This window comes from Dipodomys spectabilis, unplaced genomic scaffold (assembly GCF_019054845.1).
Source record: "Dipodomys spectabilis isolate Male_0828 unplaced genomic scaffold, ASM1905484v1 ptg000108l, whole genome shotgun sequence".
Taxonomy (NCBI): Eukaryota; Metazoa; Chordata; class Mammalia; order Rodentia; family Heteromyidae; genus Dipodomys; species Dipodomys spectabilis.
This window is the reverse complement of record NW_024870785.1, coordinates 1,054,542-1,075,207: the sequence shown is the minus strand read 5'-3', so window position 1 is coordinate 1,075,207 and position 20,666 is coordinate 1,054,542. Positions and strand designations below refer to the sequence as shown.

Below are 20,666 nucleotides of genomic sequence, written 5' to 3'. Positions count from 1 at the left end.
TCCCAGGCCGCAAGGCCTGCCGAGGCACTCGGGCTCAGCCTTACCCTCTCGCTGGCCTCCTCCTCCGGGCCACCCCTCTGTGCCGGCCTTCCCAGCCCCTGCTCCCGCCTCGTCACCTTCGTGCCCACGGGCATACTGCACAGAGAAGGGGGAGCTGAGGTTCGGGTTGTTCAGACGCTGATGGTCAAGTCCTCGTTACGGAGAAGAGGTGGACCTCCTGCACAAGCCACAAAGCAGCAGGAACTTCGAGGCCAGCAGAGACTTTCCTCCGTCAGCCTTCCAGGTTTTCTGGGGTGAGGGCCCGAGTTCCCCATGTCTCCCAGGCTTCATGCAGTGTCCTTGCCTGCCTCCCACACCTGCTCTGTGATCTCTGAGAGGGGGCTTCAGATGCTGCCTCCCCCTCCCCTCCCCTCCTTTCCCATCCCTCCATGCCTTCCCTCCCCTCCCTCCTCCCACTTCCCTCCCCTCTCCCTCCCCTCTCCCTCCTCCTCTCCCTCTTCCCTCCCTCCTCCCTTGGGTCCTGTTCCTTTTGCCTCTCAGTACTCTTGTAAGGGTCTGGAGATGAAAATCAAGGAAAACGTTCCTTGAGTCGGCCTAGCTGACTGACGCCTCAGCTGTGCGTGTGCGACTGTGCGGCTGTGCGTGTGCGGCTGTGCGTGTGCGGCAGTGCCTGTGTGGATGTGCGTGTGTGGCTGTGTGTGTGTGGCTGTGTGTGTGTGGCTGTGTGTGTGCGGCTGTGCGTGTGCAGCTGTGCCTGTGTGGATGTGCGTGTGGCTGTGCCTGTGTGGATGTGCGTGTGTGGCTGTGCGTGGGCGGCTGTGCATGTGTGGATGTGCGTGTGGCTGTGCATGTGTGGATGTGCCTGTGCGGCTGTGTGTGTGCAGCTGTGCCTGTGTGGATGTGCGTGTGGCTGTGCCTGTGTGGATGTGCGTGTGTGGCTGTGTGTGTGTGGCTGTGTGTGTGCGGCTGTGCGTGTGCAGCTGTGCCTGTGTGGATGTGCGTGTGGCTGTGCCTGTGTGGATGTGCGTGTGTGGCTGTGCGTGGGCGGCTGTACATGTGTGGATGTGCCTGTGTGGATGTGCGTGTGGCTGTGCATGTGTGGATGTGCCTGTGCGGCTGTGCGTGTGCAGCTGTGCCTGTGTGGATGTGCGTGTGGCTGTGCCTGTGTGGATGTGCGTGTGTGGCTGTGTGTGTGTGGCTGTGTGTGTGCGGCTGTGCGTGTGCAGCTGTGCGTGTGTGGCGGTGCCTGTGTGGATGTGCCTGTGTGGCTGTGCGTGTGCATCTATGGCTCTGGACATGTGGTCTGCAGGCGAGTGTCTTTAGCGTGTGCTGTTAGTGTGACCCGGGTGAGAGCGTTGGACCTGTCCCTGGGCAGCCACACCCCTCACCCGGCTCCCATGTTCCGGGGTGGGGATGGTCCCTTGGCCCAGGCTGCCCAGCCGAGTCCAGCTGCGTGGCTCCCGAGGGCTTTGGTGGCTGTGTCCGGTGTAACCGGCTTGTGAGGCAACTGCAGGGCAGGGCTTGGTGGGGTCATGGCGCCTGGGGTCTGGGACCCGACGGAGGACCGGAGCTGGCGCTCCACCTCGGCGCCACGTGTGACAGCCGACCCTAGGAAGCCGAGCCCCGGCCCCCGCCCTGGGGTCCAGCGGAGGGAGCCCCCTTCCCTGTCAGTGTCCTGCACAGTGCTCTGGAGCTGGAGATGGGCTCTGCGGGGCCGGGACACTGGGAACGGTGGACGGCCGAGGAGCCGCAGCCCTGTGGCAGCGTGCGTGGAGGGCACACCGCACCCCGCTGGGCCCCGCGTGCAGTTCCATGCGTGTAGGGGTCTCTGCAGCCATTGGAACCGCGGCAGGACCCCAGCACACTGAGGCGTGCCCCCGACTTCCATGGGACTGACCGCCGGCCAGCGGCAGGGGTCCTGCGTGGAGGCCAGAGCCGGGGCGGGGGCCGAGAGCCTGCTCCCTGCACCCAGGCCGGGCTCGTCTGCATGAGAACGCCGCGCCATGCTGGGCTCGCCAGAGCAGCCTCCGGCCCGGCCTCCTCTCTCCGGCGACGTGCCAGGCTCCCGGCAGAGCCGTGTGCTGCACCTTCTAGAAAGCAAGAGCCTCGCTCTGTGGTGCTCTAGAGCCAGTTGTCTTGTTTTCTCTAGAGTTCTAGTAAAGCTGGTTCTCCTCCTGTAGTCCACACTGCGGGTGTGAGCAAGTGTGAGCAGGGGAGGGAGGGAGGACCGCGGGCGGGTGTGAGCAGGTGTGAGCACGGGAGGAGGGAGGGAAGACCTTGGGCAGGTGTGAGCAGGTGTGAGCACGGGATGAGGGAGGGAGGACCGCGGGCTGGTGTGAGCAGGTGTGAGCACGGGAGGAGGGAGGGAGGACCGCGGGCTGGTGTGAGCAGGTGTGAGCACAGGAGGAGGGAGGGAGGACTGCGGGCTGGTGTGAGCAGGTGTGAGCATGGGAGGGAGGGGGGAGGACCGCGGGCAGGTGTGAGCAGGGGAGGGAGGGAGGACCGCGGGTGGGTGTGAGCAGGTGTGAGCATGGGAGGGAGGGGGGAGGACCGCGGGCAGGTGTGAGCAGGTGTGAGCAGGGGAGGGAGGGAGGACCGCGGGCAGGACTCGCTCCTCTGGAGAATCTGTGTCTCGCACAGCCTTGTCCTGGCTGGCTGGGTTTCAGCCGGTTGCTAGACTGTCCACACCGTGGCACGTCGTTCTGGGGAAAATATCCCGTTACGTAGCACTGGCTTGGCAGGCTAGTCTCGAATATCCAAATCAACCCACGGCCAGCTCTCCAGCAGGAAGGTGCCTTTCACACGCACCTCTGTGACACGCAAGCCGGGCTTCCTGAGGGAGGCCGCCGCCGTCCCAGATCTGGGCACCTCCTATTTCCCAGTCATGGGATGAGCGCCGTCCTCCAGCCATTTGTAATCCATGAAGGAGAGCCCGTGGTAATCTGATTCTAACCCACATCTCGATGGGCAGGGTATGTCCAGTAAGGATCTTTAACTGGGTTGAATTATTTTAGAACAAGTGTGGCAGTGCCGGCCATGGAAGCTAGTCGAGGGGGCAGAGGCAGATGGTATAGTGCCATCGCGTTTGGGCCAGCTTGGCCTCAGAGTAGACCAATCCAACCTACCCTTGGCAGCGGACCAGGCGACTGTGGCTGAAAATGCCCAGGTGTGATTTCTTGTTTTTATGAAGGTAGATCAGTTATCCACTTCATTGTGAGGTTTCCAAGGATGTGTATGATGCACTTGAATCAAATCATCCCATGACTCCTTCACCACCTCCGAGATCTTCCACTTTCTAGATTCTTTTTCTTTTTGGTGGTGGTAGGATTTGAACTTACGGCCTCTCCCTGCCTGGACGCTTTTGTGGGTTTCGTTACGCTGTGATGTTCGTTGCGTACATGTAGTTGCTCTTGGTTGCAGAGGACAGCATGTTTCCCTCTCGTCTGCCCCAGTCCCTGGCGCTCTGACTGAGTCAGGACTGGATGCCGTTTGGAAAGAGGGCGATCTCGCCTCTGCCTGGTCTGGACCTCGGCTTCCTGACGGCTCCGTTCTCGCCTCTGCCTGGTTCTCAGCCCCCACCTCCCAGGAGAGGGTCCGCGCCGCTGCCCGGCCTCCTCGCGGCGCTGTGCCCGGGCCCACGGGCCTCTCAGGAGGAGGCCGAGTGTGCTTCAGTGCTCACTGACGGGGCGTTCGGACACGCACCGCCTGGAGCCAAGTCGAAGCGTTCCCGGCGCCGGATGCCATGTGGAGGTGTGTGCCAAGTGACGCACCGGCGCGTACCCTGGTGCCCAAGCGTGCCACGCTGCCAGTACGTGCACACCAGCGCGTCCGACAGCGTGACTTGTGCAGCGTTGGGTTAACATGGTGGACCACCGTGCAGCCCCACAGCAGCTCTGAAAGCAGCCAGGGTCGCATGGACAAAACATCCGAAAGATGCAGAGAGGTTAAAGATCAGAGGTGGCGGGTCGGAGCACTTGAGAGCAGCAGGCAAACAGGAGCGGAGCATGACTTAGGGTTCAACAGCCATTACTGACACGATGAGAGCGAAGGGCCTTACTATGTTACCTAAAAGTAAGATGCGGCTTCGGCTGTCATCTAAGACACATGGGAAAGGTGGGCACTACCACACAATCTACAAGATGCGGAGAAGCTGGAGAGGAGAATAGAGACAGGAAATCTGACTGCACAACTATGGAAAACTTACGCTAGTAAAATGCTGTAATGTCGACCAGAATTTGCAGACAGACAACGGGGGAGCATAGCTTCAGAAGGCCTGATTCCGTTATTATGTAAAGCATTCCTACAAACTGGAGAGAGAAGCACTCTAAGAGGACAGACAGACAGACAGACGGGCCATGAAAGCGTTTCAGCAGGTGTGGGGGCCCACGGTGCGTCTGTGCTGGGAGCCCCGGCTCACCGGGGAGACTGAGGGGGGCATCTCAGTCCCAGGCCAGCCTGAGCTCAGAGGGAGGCCTGTCTCAAAAGATAAGCAAAAAGAGGAGCTGGGCGCCGGTGGCTCACGCCCATCATCCTGGCTACTCGGGAGGCTGAGATCTGAGGATCGCGGTTCAAAGCCAGCCGGGAAAGGAAAGTCCGTGAGAGTCTTATCTCCAATAAACCACTAGAAAACCGGAAGTAGTACTGTGGCTTAAGTGGTAGAGCGCTAGCCTTGAGCTGAAGAGCTGAGGGACAGCGCCCAGGCCTAGAGTTCAAGCCCCACAACCAACAAAACAAACAAAAGATAAGCAAAAAAAAAAATTAAAACTAGCAACTAACCCTATGCTAAAATATGTGAGCCAGTAAACAAAGATGTTTAATGTTTCCTAAATTTAAACCAGCAAAGAATATAAAATTTTATTTTTATGGAACCCAGTGCTAGTGAGGATGTTGTAAAAATGGTACTGTTTGGTAATGTTTTGTAAATTAGTACCTCCTTTTTGGAAAAGGCTTGGCAGTCCAATATCATAACCCATAAACACGTTTATAGTCTTGGACTCAGTAATTTGACTTCTGGGAATTTATCCTGAGGAAAATTAATCCAAAATACGGAAAAAAAGGGAAACACAATACGTCTCACAGTTGGGGAACGGTTATGTGTCTTGGCACAGCCATTGTCATTGGTAATGACAGGCACAGAGTGCTTCTAGACAAATGGAAAGATGCTGGTGATTTTAGATGAAATGAAGACTTAGGAAAGATGTGTATAAAAAGACAGGAAGAGGACGGCTGGGAACATGGCTTAGTGTTAGAGTGCTCGCTTAGCATGCACAAAGCCCTGGGTTCGACTCCTCAGTACCCCATACTCAGAAAAAGCCAGAAATGGAGCCATGGCTCAAGTGGAGGAGTGTCAGCCTTGAGCAAAAGCAGCTCAGGGACAGCGCCAGTCCACGGCCCCCAGTATCTCCATCACAGAAACAGAGCCGCCGGCCTGGGCCTGTGCAGACACAGGGCCTCCTCCCCAGTGCCCCCTCCCTTCCCCCTCCCCCAACCCTCCCCCTCCCCCCAGGAGTCCCCACTGAGCTGAGCCTGGCCCCCTCCCCTCCCCTCTCCCCCTCCTCCCCTCCCTTCTCCCCCTCCTCCCTCTCCCCTCCCCCCCCCTTGCAGGCCTCCCTGGGGAGCTGAGCCTGGGCCCCTGTCCCTCCCGCCGGCAGGTGGCGCGCATGAAGGGTTGCAGCACTTGGGGCCTCTGGGCAACATCCCCAACATCGTGGCGGAGCTGACGGGCGACCACGTGCCAGAGGACTTCAGTGAGGACCAGGGGTACCCGGACCCCCCCAACCCCTGCCCCGCTGGGAAAACAGGTACCTACCGGGCTTGCGCGGGAGCACAGGAGGACACTGGGAGCGGAGATGCCTGCTTCCCGCGGGCCGGGGAGCCCTGCGAGCCAGGAGACGGCAGGCAAAGGGCTGGCGGGGGGGGGGGGGGGTGCACGCCCACCGCAGCCACCCGGCTGGGCTGAAGCGATCCTGTCCAGTGTAGCAGGGTGAGCCTCCGTCCCTCCCTCCCTCCCTCCCTCCCTTACCCCCCTCTTCCTCCTTCCCTCCCTCCCTCCCTTACCCCTCTCTCCCTACTTCTCACCCTTCCCTTCCCTTCTTCCCTCCCTCCCTCCCCCTCCCTCCCTCCCTTCCCTTCTCTCCCTTCCTCCCTTCCATTCCCTCCTTCCTTCCCTCTCTCCCTCCCTTTCCTTCCTTTCCTTCCCTTCTCTCCCTCCCTCCTTCCCTCCCCTCCCTTCACTCCCACCCTCCCACACTCCCTCCCCCTCCCTTCTTCCCTCCCCTCCTTCCCTCCCTCCCTCCTGCCTTTCCTCTCCCGAGCCACGCCTCCAGCCCCTCCCCTTTGTCTGTGCACTGGGTACTTTTGAGACAGGGTTTTGCACACGCCTGGACCACAGTCCTATTCTCTGCCTCACGCCGCACGGAGGGGCCAGGCACACAGCATGCTACCACACAGCATGCTACACACCCACGTCTTTCTGTGTGGAGTCTGCCGGGTCCTCAGTCTGCCTGCCAAGCGGCTGGCTGGGGTGAGTCTGGAGGCGCCGTCCTGAGACCTGCCAGCTCGTGAGATGCCAGTGTCCCGGCCCAGAAGCCCTGGGCTGGGCGCAGTGCGTGCGTGCGTGCACTGCTGCACCGCGTAGTCAGCGGCTGTGGTTCTGTGAAGCTGGGCGAGCTGCTGTGGAGGAGAATGGAGAGGTGGCGTTGGAGCAGAGACAGTCATTCACCCGAGCCCCACGCCCTCCACCTGGAAAAGCACGACATAGACAATGCCGGAAAGAAGCGCAGCATAGCTCCAACGTGTCCTGAAACACAGAACAAAACAGGAAACCAAGTCCAGCGTTGTGCCCCTCGGATGAGGAGAACGGAGCGAGCCGTGGAGACGGCCCGCCCCGGCCGCGCTCAGTCAGAGCTCATCTGCTTCCTGGTCTTTCAGTCTGTAATCTGAAAGGGCGGTCGTGCTAAACCTGGCCACGCTGTGAGAAGCGGCTTCAGTCTCCTTGCAAAGAATTGCCTACGCCAGGCAGGCGCAGCCTGGCTGAGCAGCCCGAGGGGGAAAGGCTGACTTCCCTCCGCGCAGTGAGCACCCTGCGCGCAGCAGCCCGGCCGGCGGTGCCCCTCAGGGCCTCCCAGAGCTGGGAGCTCGCGTGGCTTCCCATGGTTTGGAGTCAGCCGCTGTCTCTCTCCACCCCGATCTGTGTCCACGCAGGTGCATGAGAACCACGATCCAAAGCTTTCCTGGTGTGCACCTGACACGGCCCAAACTCTGGCCACCCTTCCCGTGTGTGCGGGCGGGCCAGCGGGCCAGGGCCGCCTCACTGACTTCCTTCTGTGAAGGGCAGAACCTACCAGACCGCTCCCCCTCCATCCCAAGAGCCACACGATGAGCCACACGCTGAGCCTCGGCCTCCGCTACAGGCCACCTGGGAGGGTCGTTTTTCACCTTTCTCCCCCCCCACTCCCCCTGCTGTGTGTGTGTGTGGGGGGGGCTCAGCAGGTCCCCTCGCCCTGACCCAGCCCCCACCCTGCTGGGAAAGACGTCCAAAGACACAGTGGACAAGAAGAACAAGGCTGAAGGGCAGGCAGGGTACTGCATGGATCAGACACCACCGCCGCCCTGTGCACAGGCCTCTACCCCAGCGGGTAGCGGGGTGGGTGGTGAGGTAGAGGCCAGGCCCGCCACAAAGTGAAAAGAAGCAGGCAAACACAGCGCGGCCAGAGTGGGTTCTGTTCAAGGGGTGGGCCCGTGTGGCAGGCGTGGTCGACCCATGTGACGGATCCTCTCCAGCGTCTGCAGCTCAGCACGCAGAACTGTTCACCCACCCTCGGAACCGCAAGAGCAGGGACTCAACCAGGCTCCGGTCTGCCGAGGAGCCTCACGGCACCCCCCGGGGCCCTGCTGGGAGCCTGGCCTTGGCGGAGCCTCATGGCACCCCCCGGGGCCCTGCTGGGAGCCTGGCCTTGGCGGAGCCTCATGGCACCCCCCGGGGCCCTGCTGGGAGCCTGGCCTTGGCGTCTGCGATGGCTGGGAGAGAGGAGGGGCTCTCTCTGCACGTTCAGCTGGCCCTGTGCAGAGCCCAGCTCTGCCTGATTGCAGAGCGGGTCTGGGGATCACTCGTGTGTGGCGGGAGGGCGGCAGGCGGGTTTGCTGGCCGCCCGCGGGGCTCTGCTCCAGGCCTGGACTTCGGGGTGAGTGGTCCCATCCTGCGGGGAGCAGACCCCAGAGCGGAGGCGACGGGAGGGGCTGCTCTGAACAGACCCTCGCCCCCTGTCCAGGCGGGTCGGGCACTTGGGTCTGAGGAGAAGCGCGGTGGCCGCTGCTGAGCCGCTTTTGTCTTCCCGCAGCAGCGGATGGCTGCCTGGAGAACACGCCGGACACAGCCGAGTTCAGCCGGGAATTCCAGCTGCACCAGCACCTCTTCGACCCGGAACACGACTACCCGGGGCTGGGCAAGTGGGTGAGTCTCCCCGCCTGACACGGAGGGGGAGGCGCCGGGTTAGAGCGCAGGGGAGCGGCTGCCAGCCCAGGCCGCGGCCGGCCCGCGCGGGCGTGGGCGCGGATCGCTCCATGTCCGTGCCCGCCTGCCGAGGGGGGGCAGGGCAGCCGTGGGGGCGGCCACCGCGCGGCCCCACGCCCACGCCGCGTCCTCACCGTCGCGCTTGTGCTGCGAGACGGAGCGCGCGCGTGTCCCGCGGAGAGCACGCGTGTCCCGCGGAGAGCACGCGTGTCCCACGGAGAGCACGCGTGTCCCGCGGAGAGCACGCGTGTCCCACGGAGAGCACGCGTGTCCCACGGAGAGTACGCGTGTCCCACAAAGAGCACGCGTGTCCCACGGAGAGCACGCGTGTCCCACGGAGAGCACGCGTGTCCCACAAAGAGCACGCGTGTCCCACGGAGAGCACGCGGTCCCACAAAGAGCACGCGGTCCCACAAAGAGCACGCGTGTCCCACGGAGAGCACGCGCGTGTCCCACGGAGAGCACGCGTGTCCCGCGGAGAGCACGCGTGTCCCACGGAGAGCACGCGCGTGTCCCGCGGAGAGCACGCGTGTCCCACGGAGAGCACGCGCGTGTCCCACGGAGAGCACGCGTGTCCCACGGAGAGCACGCGCGTGTCCCACAGAGAGCACGCGTGTCCCGCGGAGAGCACGCGTGTCCCGCGGAGAGCACGCGCGTGTCCCGCGGAGAGCACGCGCGTGTCCCACGGAGAGCTCGCGCGTGTCCCACGGAGAGCTCGCGCGTGTCCCGTGGAGAGCACGCGCGTGTCCCGCGGAGAGCACGCGTGTCCCGCGGAGAGCACGCGTGTCCCGCGGAGAGCACGCGCGTGTCCCGCGGAGAGCACGCGTGTCCCACGGAGAGCACGCGCGTGTCCCGTGGAGAGCACGCGCGTGTCCCGTGGAGAGCACGCGTGTCCCACGGAGAGCACGCGTGTGTCCCATGGAGAGCACGCGTGTCCCGTGGAGAGCACGCGCGTCCCACGGAGAGCACGCGTGTGTCCCACGGAGAGCACGCGTGTGTCCCATGGAGAGCACGCGCGTGTCCCATGGAGAGCACGCGTGTCCCGCGGAGAGCACGCGTGTCCCGCGGAGAGCACGCGCGTGTCCCATGGAGAGCACGCGTGTCCCGCGGAGAGCACGCGTGTCCCGCGGAGAGCACGCGTGTCCCGCGGAGAGCACGCGCGTGTCCCGCGGAGAGCACGCGCGTGTCCCACGGAGAGCACGCGTGTCCCGCGGAGAGCACGCGTGTCCCGCGGAGAGCACGCGTGTCCCGCGGAGAGCACGCGCGTGTCCCACGGAGAGCACGCGTGTCCCGCGGAGAGCACGCGTGTCCCGCGGAGAGCACGCGCGTGTCCCACGGAGAGCATGCGTGTCCCGCGGAGAGCACGCGTGTCCCGCGGAGAGCACGCGCTTGCCACTTACCTTCTCGGAGGCCGGAGGAGGCCGGAGGAGGCCGGAGGAGGCAGCCGGACGAAAGAGCCGGGGTCCAAGAAGATCCTCGCGGGACGGGCCGGCCGCTCGGCACGCGTGGGCTCCGCGTGGGTGCGGGCGTGCGAGCCGTTCCCGCGCCCTCGGGCCCTTCCGCGGCTCGCTGCGGAAGACGGACGGCAGAGCCGCCCAGGCCCGGCGGCCGGCACCTCGGGCCAGCAGGCCGGCGGCTCCCTGGGCGCCCGTGGGGCTCCGGGACATGTCCGCTCCCGTCTGCGGCCGGGAGGCAGGCAGCACAGGCGGGAGGAGGCGAGCCGGGTCCCTGCAGGGGGCAGCTGCTCGCGGCAGGGCCGGGGAACGTCAGGCCGAGAAGCCGCCTTTCAGAGGGGCGAGGCGGAGCGGCTGCGCCACGGGGGCCGCGGCGTGAGGGGGGCCGCAGCGTGGGCGGGAGCCGCGGGGTGGGCGGGGAGCCGCGGCGTGAGGGGGGCCGCAGCGTGGGCGGGAGCCGCGGGGTGGGCGGGGGACGCGGCGTGAGGGGGCCGCAGCGTGGGCGGGGGAGCCGCGGCGTGGGCGGGGGCCGCAGCGTGGGCGGGGGAGCCGCAGCGTGGGCGGGGAGCCGCGGCGTGGGCGGGGGGCCGCGGCGTGAGGGGGCCGCAGCGTGGGCGGGGAGCCGCGGCGTGGGGGGGGACGCGGCGTGGGCGGGGGGACGCGGCGTGGGGGGGGGACGCAGCGTGGGTGGGGGACGCAGCGTGGGGGGGGGACGCAGCGTGGGGGGGGACGCAGCGTGGGGGGGACGCGGCGTGGGCGGGGGACGCGGCGTGGGCGGGGGGACGCGGCGTGGGGGGGGGGACGCGGCGTGGGGGGGGGGGCCGCGGCGTGGGCGGGGGACGCGGCGTGGGCGGGGCCGCGGCGCGGGCGGGGGGGAGGGGGACGCGGCGTGGGCGGGGGACGCGGCGTGGGCGGGGGGGACGCGGCGTGGGCGGGGGGACGCGGCGTGGGGGGGGGACGCGGCGTGGGGGGGACGCGGCGTGGGTGGGGGGACGCGGCGTGGGCGGGGGGACGCGGCGCGGGGCGGGGCCGCGGCGTGGGCGGGGGGGAGGGGGACGCGGCTGTGGGCGGGGCCGCGGCGCGGGCGGGGCCGCATCCGCGTGGAGGGACGGTGCGGGCGTCTCCGCGGAGGACCTTGGACAGCGGGAAGGCCCGGCCAGCGTCCGCTCAGGTCCTCGCCGGGCGCCAGCGCCGTCTCACCAGAGCACAGAGCGTGTTCGCAGCGCTGGCGGCCCTGTCCTGCGGTGACCGGCGCGAAGGCGGAGCCGGCTCACCTCCTCCTCTGCGACCTCGGCCCTCCCCTTACACGCTCACAGCCGAGTGCTGACCTGCGACCTCGGTCCTCCCCTTACACGCTCACAGCCGAGTGCTGACCTGCGACCTCGGTCCTCCCCTTACACGCTCACAGCCGAGTGCTGACCTGCGACCTCGGCCCTCCCCTTACACGCTCACAGCCGAGTGCTGACCTGCGACCTCGGTCCTCCCCTTACACGCTCACAGCCGAGTGCTGACCTGCGACCTCGGTCCTCCCCTTACACACAGCCGAGTGCTGACCTGCGACCTCAGTCCTCCCCTTACACGCTCACAGCCGAGTGCTGACCTGCGACCTCGGTCCTCCCCTTACACACAGCTGAGTGCTGACCTGTGACCTCGGTCCTCCCCTTACACGCTCACAGCCGAGTGCTGACCTGCGACCTCGGTCCTCCCCTTACACACAGCCGAGTGCTGACCTGTGACCTCGGTCCTCCCCTTACACGCTCACAGCCGAGTGCTGACCTGCGACCTCGGTCCTCCCCTTACACACTCACAGCCGAGTGCTGACCTGTGACCTCGGTCTTCCCCTTACACACTCACAGCCGAGTGCTGACCTGTGACCTCGGTCTTCCCCTTACACACAGCCGAGTGCTGACCTGCGACCTCGGTCCTCCCCTTACACGCCTACAGCCGAGTGCTGACCTGTGACCTCGGCCCTCCCCTTACACGCTCACAGCCGAGTGCTGACCTGTGACCTCGGCCCTCCCCTTACACGCTCACAGCCGAGTGCTGACCTGTGACCTCGGTCCTCCCCTTACACACTCACAGCCGAGTGCTGACCTGCGACCTCGGTCCTCCCCTTACACACTCACAGCCGAGTGCTGACCTGCGACCTCGGTCCTCCCCTTACACACTCACAGCCGAGTGCTGACCTGCGACCTCGGTCCTCCCCTTACACACTCACAGCCGAGTGCTGACCTCTGCGACCTCGGTCCTCCCCTTACACACAGCTGAGTGCTGACCTGTGACCTTGGTCCTCCCCTTACACGCTCACAGCCGAGTGCTGACCTCTGCGACCTCGGCCCTCCCCTTACACGCTCACAGCCGAGTGCTGACCTGCGACCTCAGTCCTCCCCTTACACGCTCACAGCCGAGTGCTGACCTGCGACCTCGGTCCTCCCCTTACACGCTCACAGCCGAGTGCTGACCTGCGACCTCGGTCCTCCCCTTACACACAGCTGAGTGCTGACCTGTGACCTCGGTCCTCCCCTTACACGCTCACAGCCGAGTGCTGACCTGCGACCTCGGTCCTCCCCTTACACACAGCCGAGTGCTGACCTGTGACCTCGGTCCTCCCCTTACACGCTCACAGCCGAGTGCTGACCTGCGACCTCGGTCCTCCCCTTACACGCTCACAGCCGAGTGCTGACCTGCGACCTCGGTCCTCCCCTTACACGCTCACAGCCGAGTGCTGACCTGCGACCTCAGTCCTCCCCTTACACGCTCACAGCCGAGTGCTGACCTGCGACCTCGGTCCTCCCCTTACACACAGCCGAGTGCTGACCTGCGACCTCGGTCCTCCCCTTACACACAGCCGAGTGCTGACCTGCGACCTCGGTCCTCCCCTTACACGCTCACAGCCGAGTGCTGACCTGCGACCTCGGTCCTCCCCTTACACACAGCCGAGTGCTGGCCTGTGACCTCGGTCCTCCCCTTACACGCTCACAGCCGAGTGCTGACCTGCGACCTCGGTCCTCCCCTTACACGCTCACAGCCGAGTGCTGACCTGCGACCTCGGTCCTCCCCTTACACGCTCACCTCCTCCTCTGCGACCTCGGCCCTCCCCTTACACGCTCACAGCCGAGTGCTGACCTGTGACCTCGGTCCTCCCCTTACACACAGCCGAGTGCTGACCTGCGACCTCAGTCCTCTCCTTACACGCTCACAGCCGAGTGCTGACCTGCGACCTCGGTCCTCCCCTTACACGCTCACAGCCGAGTGCTGACCTGTGACCTCGGTCCTCCCCTTACACACAGCCGAGTGCTGACCTGCGACCTCAGTCCTCTCCTTACACGCTCACAGCCGAGTGCTGACCTGCGACCTCGGTCCTCCCCTTACACGCTCACAGCCGAGTGCTGACCTGTGACCTCGGTCCTCCCCTTACACACAGCCGAGTGCTGACCTGCGACCTCAGTCCTCTCCTTACACGCTCACAGCCGAGTGCTGACCTGCGACCTCGGTCCTCCCCTTACACAGTGCTGAATGGTGCTCTCTCAAGGACGTCACCTCCACGAGTGAAAGCTTCATCCCAAATGCTGTGCCGCCTTGTCGCCAGAGCCTGATGGAGCGGAGCCTGCAGGGAGGAGGCAGGGCCGGCGTCCCCTCCTGCCTTCCGAGACGTCGCCCGCGGAGGTCGGGTGTTTCTCAGGAGTCCGTGGGACGGACTGTGCGGGCCCTCCACGCCTTCTCCGCCCGGCGCCGCCCGCAGCCGGCACGTTGTCATTTCTGCGCTGGGGAGCACTGTGCTGCTCGGCAGTCGTTAGAGCCGCCGCTCCTCGCTCCGCTTCGCCAGGTCCGCTTCCTGCCGCGGTGTCCCTCCGGACCTGTGCTCTTGCTCTGGTTCCTGTGTTGCTAGTGAGCAGCCATCGCTTGCCCTTGGACAGTCCTGGCTGCTGCGGGGCGTGCGCGGGGCGTGTGGGGCGTGCGCGAGGCGTGCGCGGGGCGTGCGGGGCGTGCGGGGCGTGCGGGGGCGCGTGCGCGGGGGCGTGCGCGGGGCGTGCGGGGCGTGCGTGGGGCATGCGGGGCGTGCGGGGGGCGTGCGGGGGGCGTGCGCGGGGCGTGCGGGGGGCGTGCGGGGGGCGCGCGGGGCGCGCGCGGGGCGCGCGGGGGGCGCGCGGGGCGCGCGCGGGGCGTGCGGGGCGTGCGGGGCGTGCGCGGGGCGTGCGCGGGGCGTGCGGGGCGTGCGCGGGGCGTGCGCGGGGCGTGCGGGGCGTGCGCGGGGGCGTGCGCGGGGCGTGCGCGGGGCGTGCGGGGCGTGCGCGGGGCGTGCGGGGCGTGCGCGGGGCGTGCGCGGGGCGTGCGCGGGGCGTGCGGGGCGTGCGCGGGGCGTGCGCGGGGCGTGCGCGGGGCGTGCGGGGCGTGCGCGGGGCGTGCGCGGGGCGTGCGCGGGGCGCGCGGGGCGTGCGCGGGGCGTGCGGCGCTAGCCGCTCCCGGGAGCTCTCCCTGAGCTCCGAGCACTGAGTCATGGACCCGGGAATTTCCTGCGTCTAGTTTTGATGGCCAGTGTGTCCTAAACTAGCCGGCTGGCCTCTCTCCAGGCCGGCCTCCCTCCCCGCGGCGCGTGGCCTCTCTCCAGGCCGGCCTCCCTCCCCGCGGCGCGTGGCCTCTCTCCAGGCCGGCCTCCCTCCCCGCGGCGGGAGTCCTCGTGGGACAGGCCGGCCTCCCTCCCCTGCGCCCGTCCTGGCCCTCGTGCTGGAGCCGTTTCTCTGAGAGCCCGCTGTCGGCCTCCAGAGCCGGACGGTGCTGGAAGGCCGTGACAGAGCCACGGACGGGAGCCACCCCGCGGCGCCGACCTCGGCCTCCTCCCTGCGCCTGCCTTGAAGCCCGAACACTTCCCGGGCCGGTGGAGGAGTCGGGCTCTTCCAGGGAGGAGGGCCCTGCAGGCCTCTGCCACTGGCTGCCGAATGGAGACTTACGGTGCGGTCTGCACGAGCCCTGCCCAGAGGAGGCTGACGGAGGCCGGTGTGACCTGTCAGCCCGTCCGCCCCTGAGCCCCGCCCCGCACCTGACCCCGCCCCGCACCTGACCCCGCCCCGCCCCTGAGCCCCGCCCCGCACCTGACCCCGCCCCGCACCTGAGCCCAAACCTGAGCCCCGCACCTGAGCCCCGCCCCGCCCCTGAGCCCCGCACCTGACCCCAGCCCCGGACCTGAGCCCCGCCCCGCACCTGAGCCCCGCCCCGCACCTGAGCCCCGCCCCGCACCTGAGCCCCGCACCTGACCCCAGCCCCGGACCTGAGCCCCGCCCCGCACCTGAGCCCCGCCCCGCACCTGAGCCCCGCCCCGCCCCTGAGCCCCGCCCCGCACCTGACCCCGCCCCGCACCTGAGCCCCGCCCCGCACCTGACCCCGCCCCGCACCTGAGCCCCGCCCCGCACCTGAGCCCCGCCCCGCACCTGAGCCCCGCACCTGACCCCAGCCCCGGACCTGAGCCCCGCCCCGCACCTGAGCCCCGCCCCGCACCTGAGCCCCGCACCTGAGCCCCGCCCCGCACCTGAGCCCCGCCCCGGCAGGAGCACAAGCACCGGGACCGGGCCCGGGAGCCCGCAGATGACTCCCCCGCGTGGCCTCCGGGGCTCGCGCTCTGCCTCGTGCAGTCTCCGTGCGTGTGCCGGCCAGACCTCGCGTGGGCAGCGCGCTGGGGACGCCGCGGGTGTGGAGACACTCGCACGAACGGGCACACGCAGCCCGCCTCCCCCCCCGCAGCGCTGGCCTTTCTCCACGAACCTGGGTTTTTGGTAGTTTTTAAAGCGTGGCAGCCCGCGGGTGTCCCGGGCGAGGCCCGCAGAGCGGCCTCCGTCCTGCACACAGGACGCTGCTACGAGACTGCTCGTGAGGGGTCGACGCTGAGACGAGGTTATTTATGGTAAACGAGGGCTGTTCAAAGTGAAGCGCAGGGCTCCGAACCCCGCGTCCGTGAGTGCGGACCACGCGGCCTCGGAAAGGCTGCGCGGCGCCGGCCTCGCTCTCGCCGGCGCCTGGACCCACATTCCTTCCTTCTAGCTTTCCAAAATACACGCATGCACATGGCCAGCAGACACACCCTGCACTGCTCCGACCAGACAGTCCCCAAATCCGATCCATACGCGTGCATGTGTGTTTTCTTTTCTCCCCACGCCAGAACAAGAAACTCCTGCTGGAGAAGATGAAGGGCGGACAGAGACGCAGGCGGCGGGTGAGGCTGCGGGCCGTTCTTCCGAGGGGGGGCCGGTGGGCTGGCTGCGGTGTGGGGAGAAGTAGCGGGTCCTCACCTGGTCCTGTGTGGCAGAGATCACCGCCAGGAGATCCCCATGGCGCCCGGGAGGGCCCCTAGCCCGGGCTTTGGGGGGCCCTCCCCAAAGCCTGCGCGCCCCCTGGTGGTCTCTGGGGGCAGTGAGGATGGCACCACGGCTGCATCAGTCCCTGGGACGCGCTGGGCTCCAGGTCACAGTTCTGAGGGGGGCAAAGGTCACGCCAGGCAAGCTTCCTGCTCCCGCAGCCCTGCCCGGCCTTGGGGACAAGGCCAGCACCAAGTGCAGAGCAGGCTTCGCGTTCTCTCACGGCAGCCCACGGCGGGGCTGTGGCGGGGTCCAGGCCGCGGCCACCGCACGACAGTGGAGCATCCAGGTCGCGCTGAGACCCCGAGGCTAGCAGCGCCTGCCTCCCACACACAGGCCCCGGCGCGCAGGCCGCCGCTGGGCGCGCAGGCCCACGGGCACACAGGCCGCTGCTGCTGGGCACACAGGCCCGCGGGCACGCAGGCCGCCACTGCCCCACGGAAGCCACCAGTCCCTTCAGCTACACAAATGCACGACTCAAACCACACACCCACCCAGGCTACTGGCCGGGTCTGCAGCCTCTCTGACCAGCTCTGGCAACCTAGTCGAGTGCTCAAAGAGGTGTAGACGCCTGTCCCAGCACCAGCCCCGAGGCCCCCGGGGGCTGACACAACCCCGGCAGAGCTGTCACTTCGGAAGCTGCTCCTGGGGCCGCACATGGGCTGTGAGGGGTTCTCGGTGATCACGGCTCCCGACGGCAGACGTGACGGGAAGGGTGTGATGTGATCTTGAGAGGAGCTCAGAACACACCTGCTGTACCAGGCACGTGCTCGGGTAGCTCCCCATGGAAATAATAAGACCGATGGCCGACCCTGAGTGGGCTGCTGCCGGCCCGCAGCGGCCAGACGAAGGGACGTACTCCAGCCAAGATGCAGCACGAAGGGTTTTACTTTAGCCTTGATTTCCTTCACGTGGAATTTAGGGAAGAAGGTGCTGTGCCCTCAGCTCCGGGCAGCTCGCTCTCAGGACCCGTCCCTGCGTCTCAGGACGGGGAGACAGCCCTGAGGGCGGCCCAGCTCCCCGGAGACAGCAGCTGCGCCCTGGCCACAGCACAACCCAATGGAAAGAAACCGGCCTTGCTTCCCCAGGGCAGCCAAGCCTCCGCCCAGGGCTCCCGGAGGCCCGGGAGAGCCAGGACCCTCTGCAGAGGCTGTGAAACGCAGTCAAGTCCCCTGAGTAAGCCACCGTCTCTTCCCCTGCCCCGGGGAGAGGTGCCTGCAGGGGCCCCTGGGCTGCCTGGCACCGCCTCAAAACAGCACGGGGCCTGAGCGGCTGAGTGCGGCTCTGGCCTTCCCTTGGGCACATCCGCTGGAATGAACCCCAGGCCAGGTTATACCACCCTCTGAATCCCTGTTTGCTCAACGAAGAAGAGACCGGTTTACTCTTGAATGACTTTGCAGGATTTTTTTACTCTGAAGCTGCGTCTTTTTAATACCTGAGATGCTGTCTGTGGATTTTAAACACACCAGCGTTTCAACCCCAGAGCTGGCGAGTACGAGGAGCATCTCCCATGCTCCCTCAGTGTAGAGTCGCAGGATGGCTGCTGCCACTCAGCAGAGACACACTGAGGAGGCTGAGCACACCTGCCTCTCCAACCCCAGAGGCCCTCTCCCGGGCCCTGCCACCGGCAGTCCCCAACAGAAGAAGCATCCTCGATATTTTAGGCATGGCTTCTTGTGACGCGTCACTTTCTAAACTATGGGGACGTGGGCTGTTGCAATTTTTACCTTGTTTGTGATGCGGGTTTTGCAGAGCAAGTATAGCAAGCACATCTTTCAGGATGGTTGATATTTTTACTTGTCAGATTATGAAAGGATGCTTGCAAATTGCCCAGCCCTAGGCTGGGAAGGTGGCTCAGTGGTAGAATGTTTGCCAAGCCAGCGCAAAGCCCTGGGTTCAATTCCTCAGTACACCAAAAAAGCCAGAAGTGGCGCTGTGGCTCAAGTGGTAGAGCGCTAGCCTTGAGCAAGAGGAGCTCAGGGACAGCGCCCAGGCCCTGAGTTCAAACCCCAGGACTGGTAAAACAAAACAGAAACCAAACTGCGGAGCCCAGGATCCACCCCTTCTCCCTTAGAGAATGTCTGCTCACGTCTGAAGGGCGTCTGGGTTCTCCTGTGCCGTGAGCAGCCCCAGTCCTTCCCTGCGGGGCCGGCAGCACGATCATTCATCACTACAGCAGATTTCTTGTGTTTGTGCTCATTACTGGAAGGCAGTTTCAGTAAACAAATATCTTCCGAGACTCTTGCATTTTTTTGCACGCTAAAGACTGTGCTGAAAGCTCCAATGTCTAGTTCAAATCCAAACCTCAAAAAAAAAAAAAAAAGATATGCATTTAGAGAATGAATGGGAAAACCCTGAGTCATTCAGAACATCAGCAGATGAAAGAGATTTCAGACTGTGGAGTCTTGTCCCCAAACACAAAGGATCCTTCCAGATAAGTCCCTTCCCTCTGAGCCCGGGGGGTGGGGGGGGGGAATGGGAAAGATGGCTAGAGCCCCCAACTTGGCTATGTATTGGAAGCAAGCCGTGGCTGAGATGCAGTTCCTCCTTGGCCCACTCTGTCTACTTGGCAGCGTTCTTCTTGTAAAATAACTCAATGCATTTCAGATTCTCCCACCTGAATAAGGGCCGCAGGGGTCTTGGTGGCTAAGTAGCAAGAGCTTAGGAGCTGTTCCCCCTGGCCAAAAAAAATCTTTAGGTCAAAAAGAATCCTTTTTCAGAGAGCACGTTGTATTGATGAAGACAGTTGGTGACATGTTCCCCATGGGACTGCATGAGTGAAGTTTGCAGCTCTGTCTGCGCATGGCGGCCCCCCGTACCCCGCTGTGGACCCACAGCGGACGGCAGACGGCCCTTCTCTGAGGCCCGCTAACCCCAAATTGTGTTTCCCAGAGTGCCAATCCCTACCTGCAAGGACAGAGGCTGGACAACGTCGTCGCAAAGAAGTCTGCCCCCCACTTCCCGGAGGAGGAGGAGGACTCAGAGTAGCGGTGGCAGGCCCTCCCGCATGCATGCCACCCCCGGCCGGCCTGCCCCCTCCGCCAGGCTCTGCAAGAAGCATCAAAGTTAAAATGTGTATGTTGAGTACAATAAAATCCACGCCTATGAAATGACCCGATCACTCGCAGTTTAAAATGGTGTTGGGGGGCTGGGAAGGCGGCTGGGTGGCAGAGTGCCCGCCTACCATGCGGGCAGCCCTGGGCTCCATTCCTCAGCTCCACATGCACAGGAAAAGCCAGAAGTGGCCCAAATGGTAAAGTGCTAGCCTTGAGCAAGAAAAGCTCAGGGACAGCGCCCAGGCCCTGAGTTCAAGCCCCAGGACTGGCAAAAAAAAAAATGGTGTTTGGGCTGTGCTGTGTAAAAAGCTGGCCTTTGATGTGATGAAGTTTATGCTCAAGGGGAGGCTGGAAAACACACGTGTGGGTGTAGGTGTGTGCCCTCAGTGGCTGGAGCTCGAAGGGAAAGCTTAGTGCCGTCTCTGGCTTCTATGCTCACGGCTAGCACGCTACTACTTGAGCCACAGCACCACTTCTGGGTTTCTAGTGGTTTACTGGAGATAAGAGTCTTACAGACTTTCCCGCCCAGGCTGGCTTTGAACCGTGATCCTCAGATCTCAGCCTCCTGAGTAGCTGGGATGACAGGTGTGAGCCACCAGCTCACAAGTCCTTTTTGTAACAGGGGAGCTTGACACTCGTGACCTTATCAGCTCTTAACGGCAGCTCTGCCTGGCAGGCGGGCTGGTTAGGACTGCTCACAGACCTGCGTGCGCTCTCTGTGAGACCACGGCACACAGTCTTTCAGTAAGCAAACGGGTGGGAAAAATGGGCTTCAGCGAGACATAGGAGCCAAGTCAAACGTGTATAAATCAGATTTGAATCCAGACAAAAATACCATTAGTTGGATAATTAGGGAAGCCTGAGCAGCGGCTGGCGCGTGGCTGCGAGCGTCGTGGGCAAGGACAGAGCCCTCTGCGGGGGGAGCTCCGCGGCGGGTCAGGGTAGGGATGTGGAGGGCGACCAGCCGCGGGGGCTGGGCCACCGTCCTGGGCCAGCTCGCCCCGAGCCGACGTTTTCCAAACCAGAACCACGTTTGTGGTTTAACGGTAAAAGCGGACTACAGTGTGCGCCGGCCGGAGCACGCGTGAACGGGGCTGCAAGCGTGAGGCCCGAAGGCGGTGAGGACAGCTTCGTCGGGCCCTGTGGGAGAAGGGGCGCGGGCTGAGGGGCAGGAGGGCCTCCGGCCGCCGGGCTGAGGGGCAGGGCCTCCGGCTGCTGCCAGGACGAGGGGCAGGGCCTCCGGCCACCAGGCTGAGGGGCAGGGCCTCTGGCCACCAGGCTGAGGGGCAGGGCCTCT

At 65.1% G+C, this 20,666-nt stretch overlaps 1 protein-coding gene across 1 annotated transcript in view; it reads left to right on the top strand.

Moving 5' to 3' along the window:
• LOC122114422 (neuroendocrine protein 7B2) overlaps positions 1-19,426 on the top strand; it is a 42,518-nt gene extending 23,092 nt beyond the window's left edge. Inside the window, exons 3-6 of the mRNA XM_042687585.1 lie at positions 5,652-5,801; positions 8,340-8,452; positions 16,118-16,171; positions 19,206-19,426. Of these exons, the coding sequence (XP_042543519.1) occupies positions 5,652-5,801; positions 8,340-8,452; positions 16,118-16,171; positions 19,206-19,301 (413 nt within the window). The 3' untranslated portion in view covers positions 19,302-19,426. The remainder of the gene's footprint in view (positions 1-5,651; positions 5,802-8,339; positions 8,453-16,117; positions 16,172-19,205) is intronic.
• The last annotated feature ends 1,240 nt before the right edge of the window (positions 19,427-20,666 follow it).